General features: G+C 41.8%; 1 protein-coding gene across 1 annotated transcript; it reads left to right on the top strand.

Annotated features, from left to right (window-relative positions):
- The first annotated feature begins 482 nt into the window (after nt 1-482).
- LOC122789607 (interferon-inducible GTPase 5-like) lies at nt 483-1,745 on the top strand. The gene has a single exon (XM_044056994.1). It carries the CDS (start codon nt 487-489, stop codon nt 1,666-1,668), a length of 1,182 nt encoding a protein of 393 aa, XP_043912929.1. The 5' UTR covers nt 483-486; the 3' UTR covers nt 1,669-1,745.
- Nucleotides 1,746-6,637: the final 4,892 nt, after the last annotated feature.

The following is a 6,637-nucleotide window of genomic DNA, read 5'->3' as shown; positions in this document are numbered from 1 at the left end:
GGCATGAAAGAAAGTCATAAATGGTACTACTTTGTAAATGCAGATAATTGTTTTTTGTAATTAAATCACAGCTAGGTTAAATGCTGTGCTGAAGAATCATGATCGGTATAAATTATAATTATATGCAAACATAAGTATGGTAAAATACCTGACAGCTACGTAGCCATGCCCTGGATAGCTGGTACTTTATATACAGCTTCTAGGTGGAATGAATTAAGGAGGAAATAAAATCACTTAACTAAAATATTTTTTCAGTGTTTTCCATTGATTACATTAGGAGACCTCTGATTTCTCTTCTATATGTAGCCTGTTTGCTAAAATTTAAGACATACATATTACATGTATAAAATATAGTCTACAGTATGATAATAATAATAAGAAGAAATATCCTAAAGTCATATTTGTGAACTGATATTCTGACACAGATCATAGTTTTTACATTTACATTTGTTTTATGTTTTGTGTGTTTCCCTTCAGAGGTCGAGAATGGAACCACAGGTAAATAACATGGAAGAAATAGAATACTTGACGTCCATCTACAAAAATGGTGGATGGCCAGCAGTTGCATCTTTCCTTCAAGACAGTCAGAAGGAAAGGGAGAAGGAACTCTTAAATATTGCAGTGACTGGGCAGTCAGGTGCTGGTAAATCCACCTTTATTAATGCAATCCGTGGCATCACAGATAATGATCCTTCTGCAGCCGAAGTCGATGTGAAGGAAACCACAATGAAGCCGACTCCATATTGTTCTGACAGATTTCCCAATGTCACTTTCTGGGACCTTCCAGGTATAGGTACCACCAAATTTTCTGCAAGTACATATTTACATAAAATTTGTTACCAAAGCTATGACTTCTTTATAATTGTGTCCTTCAGCCGTTTCAGTGAAAGTGATGCCTCCTTGGCATGTGAAATAAAAAAGCTGGATAAAAAATTTATATTTATACGTTCAAAAATAGATCAAGATATTGTTAGTTATAAAAGGAAGATGAAAACAGAAGAGGAAGCCATGGAAGCTGTGAGGAGTGACTGCAAAAACAACTTAGAGAAGTTAGGGATCGCTGCATCACAGGTTTTTCTCATCTCCTTTTGGGACATTCAGAGGTATGAATTCACTAAAATGCTTGAAGCTATTGAAAAGTTGCTCCCTGTGGTGAAGCATGAACACTTCCTTCTGTCACTGGCTACCAGGTCGAAACAAGTAATTGATGCAAAGACTAAGATACTGAAGAAAAGGATTGTTAAAATAGCAACACTGTCTTGTCTGTTTTGTGGGATTCCCTTACCCTTAGCTTCAGCTCTATGCAATCTTGAAGTTCTAACAACTGAAGCAAAATTTTATTACAGACAGTATGGACTAGATGATGCTTCTCTCAAAGCTCTCTCAGTACAGAGTGGTAAATGTGTGGATGAACTCCAGTGTGAAATTACTCACAAGTACTTAAATGAACAAGGAAAACTTAATATCTTGGAAAGACTGGAAGAGGCAAATGGAGAAGCCTCATTTATTGCTTATGGAATTTTGTCATTTTTTTCCTACTTTGCCAGCATTCCAGCTGGAGTGTTGTCATTTAAGATTGTCATGGCAATGCTGGAAAGGCTGCTGGATGATCTTGCTGCGGACTCATGGTGTGTTCTGAAAAAAGCAATGGGAACTGAAATGCAGTGAATGTTTATACGAGTACTGCAAACTGCATAATAAAAAACATTTGGTGATTAATGTGAGCAATCATGGTCTGAAAATAAACTGAAAATAAACTATAACTGGATTCCTTTTGGTAATATCAAATTATGAGAAACACACAAACCCACTGTTATTTATTTATTTATTTATTTATTTATTTATTTATTTATTTATTTATTTTAACTGAACTTTTTAGTAAAATATCAGCAAATTCTGGTACCTGAAATGGAGATTAAAACAAAGATTGTGGAGTTAGACATTTTAGGTTAGACTACCAACCGTAGTGAAAAGAGTAGTTTTATTTCAATCTAGACAGTAGTTGGTGGCTTGTTTTGCAAAACGTTATGTCAGACTCCTGCTCTAGCTTGATAACTCCTTGAAGCACCATGATCTCTATAATTAGACTCAAAATCATTAATATGATGACTGGGGTCTCAACTCAATACAGTCCAGTTCTGCTTACTATTATAAATCAGTAACTTTAGTTAGTACTTGTTACTTATTTAAATACTAAATGTACTTGAAACATTTATTGTATTGTATTGTACCTATGTGTATATCCTACTGTGTAAAGCATCTTTACCACCTGTGCATTGATTGTTCCCCTTAGTGTCTCCATATATTGACCAGTCTACTTATCTGGCCCTTAGAAGCCTACCCAAGAATTTAGCCCATGTTCCAACAAGTCCACACTCTATGCCACTGTCCAGCAGGGACACAGGTGGAATCCCAGGGGTGTATTTTCTGTTCCCCATCCAGTTATCCAAGTTGCTCTTAAAAAAGGGTTAATGAGGTACTCTGCTTGATGTGGAGAAGGAGTCTATTCCACAAAAGGATGAGTCTCTGGGACACAAATCTAGCCCATCAACAAGTTGTATTGATGTCACAGACCAGGCTGAGCTCACGTGTGTGGGTTGCTCGAGTGGAGCTTGACTTGCGGATATGCAACAGTCCCATAGGGCAGGGTCTGAGATTGCTTTGTATGCCAGACAAAGGTCAACTCTGAGACGTCTGTAGGAGACTGAGTAGAGGGACAGGGCCTTTAGCCTATCTGTGTAGGGTAGATATTTGAGGCTCTGGATTCTCCTGGTGAGGAACCTCTGTGGTCTGTCCAGCTGCTGCATGTGCTTTGTGACGTACATGCCAAAAGAAGCGTTGTACTCAATAATGGGCCTTATACGGGAAGAATACAGGGATGTTATGACCACCTTGTCCTTGGATGAGATACACTTACTATTGAGGTGGGCCATGTAGAAAGCTTCCCATACAAAGGAGGCAATATGGTGGTCAAAACTCAGTTTGCTATCAACCTGAGTGCCCAAGTCCCTCACGACTGATTGCACTTTTAGGACCTTATTATCAATGTGGTAATTTGTGGGGATGTCACTCTCCCCAAAGGGGATGATGATGCATTTTTTGTATTCAGCTCGAGGCCATGTTTCTGGCACCAGTCATTTGGTTGCCAATGTCCTTGTTAATGAGGTCCATGATAATCCCCAAGTGAGATCCTCTTGGAGGATGTCCACATCACTAGGGGAATTGATGACAGCACCCAGCTTGCAGTCATCTGCAAACGTGGTCAGCCATAGCCCACTGGTTTTGGCTTGCACCTTGGAAAATTATATTCCAAACAGCAGAGGCCCCAAGACCGATTCCTGGGATACACCGCTTGTTACATGTCTACTGTTTGAGGTGGCTTCCCATATTTTGACTAGGTGGGTTCTATCAGTGAGCCAGTTTGCTACCAATCTAGTAACATATGGATTGATGCCTATTATACCTGAGTAGGGAATAGTACTAAAAAGGCTTTGGCCCGGTCAGAGTAGGCAACGTGCACTGTCTTTTCCTCATTCGTGGCCTCGGTGACTGTCTCAAAGAAGTCGACCAAATTTAACAGGCATGACCTCCCCTTGACAAAACCAAACTGTGTGGGATCGAGTGTCTGGAAGTTGCCAATGTCCTTCTTAATGAGGTCCATGATAATCCGCTCCATGGCCTTGCAGATCAGGCTAGTTAGGCTGATGAATCTATAATATCCTGGATCGGTGGATGCTCCACCTTTGGTCAAAGGGATGACAGTGGCTGTCCTCCACTCATCTGGGATGAAGCTGGTACACAGGCTTTCTTTGAATAAGGTGCCTAATGGTGCTGCAAGTTCCTGCCTGAGTTCATGTAGGATGCAGCCTGGGATGTTATCGGTTCCCTTGGAGGCCGTATTTTTTGCCTTTGAAAGGGCAGTGATGACTTACTCCCTAGAGATAAGGGGAGGAGGGCAGGTACTGGGGATGTCCTGTTTTATTGATGGGGGGACAGAGGTGTGACGTTTTCACTGAACCTGTCTACCAGCAGGTTGGCTATATCTGCAGCATTTGTGTATATGGTGTCCTTGACCACCGGTTCTGAGCAGATCTGGGTGCTTCCCTTGAGATTGCAGACATATGCGAAGAAGGCCTTATGATTTTTTTTAGTAGATCTGCCAGTTGGACTCGGAATTTGCTTTGGAGGATTTCACTAGTGCTCTTATTTGCTTATTCAGGCTAAGGAGAGACTGCTTCCAATAAGGCACCTGTTCCTTCTATGTCCTGGACTGCAATTCTTTCCTTTTATTATAGAGTATATTTATTGCAGATGTCCACCAGACAGGTTTAGTCTTCTTTGAGGAAGATGATTTCGTCCTGTCAGGTATTCCTGAGTCCATGCAGCTATATAAATGCTCATATACTGCTTTGGTGTAGGGTTGGACATATGTGATAGTTCCTATGGAGGGGGGAGGGGGTGTAAAGCTGTTTATACCTTCCCTCAGGAGGTTGAAATCAGCTTTGGAGAAGTTTTTTTGTTTGACCCTAGCTAGGTGGAGGTGTCGGGGGAGATGGTGACTTCACAATTTACCACTTTGTGGTCAGATCTTACCAGGGATGATGACAATGTAGGGATGCTGCAGTGATTACTCATGCTGGTTAATACCAAGTCCAAGATATTTTCACCTCTTGTGGGGGTGTCGACCAACTGGTCCAAGGCATTTGCATTGATGAAATCAAGGAATCGCTGGGCATTTGTGTTTTGGCATGACTATTTCTTCCACTCTATGGCTGAATAGTTAAAGTTGCCCAGGATCAGGGTAAAGGGTTGAATTGTGGGCATCATGAGTCAAAGTTGGAGCCCTATAGCTAGCTATGATTTGAATAGGGGTCTTGTCAATTGTTAACTGCACCTGGAGTGTTTCCTGTGCGGCATGCTGCTTGACCAGCCTGGAGGTGTGTATGCCTTTTATATATATTGCAACTCCACCTCCTTTTGCTTTGCTACCCACGGTTTGGGGTCTGAATGTATGATAGGATGAGTAACTTAGTATGGCTGGAATGCTCTCCACAGCTTTGAACCAGGTTTCTGTGACTACACAAATGTCAGCATCTTCCAGGTTTAAGAATGCTTGCAATGAGTGCAGTTTCATGTTTAGACTCCTAGCATTTAGCAGCATGACCTTTAATTTATGTTTTGATTAATTTTTCACGTTGGTAGTTTTTGACCTCATAGGTTCATAGGTAGGTACTAGGCTATTGGCCATAGGGCCTATATAAGCCTAGCCAAAAAGCTACCCTGGCTTTTACCACCCAAGAAAATTATTTTCCTGTGCCCCTGTCAAGCAGAGCCACAGAGGTGATCTCCGGGGTGAATTTCCTATTACCCATCCAATCATCAAGATTTTTCTTGAGGAGTGCTAATGAGGAGCTTTGTTTGATATAGATAGGTAGTCTGTTCCAGAGTATGGGAAGTCTCTGGGACAGGAATCTAGCCCTTCAGCATGTTCTGTTTATTGTGGTGACAAGGTTAAGGTCCCTAGGACATGTAGCTCGGAGGGACTGGGATTTCTTTAAGTGAAGCATGTTCAACAGCTCTGGGTTTGACATAGCTTTGTATGTTAGGCAGAGATCACCTCTGAGCAGGCGATATGCAACTGAGTAAAGCTGGAGTTTTTTTTAGATAGTCTGCATAGGGCCAGTAATCCTCTTTGTGAGGTATTTCTGTGGCCTATCCAGTTGTTGTAGATGTCTTGTGAGGTACATACCAAAAGGGGTGTTGTACTCTATAATGGATCTAATGAGGGAACAATGACCTCTTTTTTCCTGGATGAAAAACCTTTTGTGATGAGGTGTGCCATGTAGAAGGATTTCCTGACTACTGTGGTGATGTGATTATCAAAGGAGAGACTACTGTCCACTTGTGTCCCAAGGTCTCTTATCACACTTTCAGTGTTAAGTACACTACCACCTATGTGGTAGTTCATGGGTACAGAGTTTTTACCAAAGGGGATGACAATGCACTTTTTGGCATTGAGCTTGAGACCATGGCTTTGACACCAGGCATCTCTCTCAGTGAGGCCCTTTTCTAGGATGTCCACATCATTAGGAGTTTCGATTATAGCTCCTAGTTTGCAGTCATCTGCAAACTTCATTAGCCAAAGACCTTCTGTGTTAGCCTGTACTTCAGAGAAGTAGATACCAAACAGGAGAGGATCCAAGACTGAACCCTGTGGTACTCCACTTGTCACTGGTCTGAAGTCGGATTTGGAGTCTGCTACTTTCACAGTGTGGGTTCTGTCAGTGAGCCAGTTGGCAACCCATCTTGTGACACAGGGATTTATACCTAGTTTAGTGAGTTTATCTATAATTCCAGAGTGAGGGATGGTGTCAAAAGCCTTGGCGAGATCTAGATAGGCTGTGTGAACCACTTTACCCTCGTCTTTGGCTTTGGTGACTGCTTCAAAGAAGTCTATCAGGTTTAGGAGACATAATTTTCCTTTTACAAACCCGAACTGGGTGGGGTCCAGAGTTTGGAGATTGCCAATGTCTTTGTTTATAAGTTCCATGATGATATGTTCCATGGCCTTGCAGACCAGGCTCGTCAGGCTAATGGAGCAGTAGTTCCCAGAGTCCGTGGTCGCTCCCCCTTTGTG

This window comes from Protopterus annectens, chromosome 15.part0 (genome assembly GCF_019279795.1).
Source record: "Protopterus annectens isolate FY-2018-M chromosome 15.part0, PAN1.0, whole genome shotgun sequence".
Taxonomy (NCBI): Eukaryota; Metazoa; Chordata; order Ceratodontiformes; family Protopteridae; genus Protopterus; species Protopterus annectens.
This window is presented reverse-complemented; position numbering and strand designations above follow the sequence as displayed.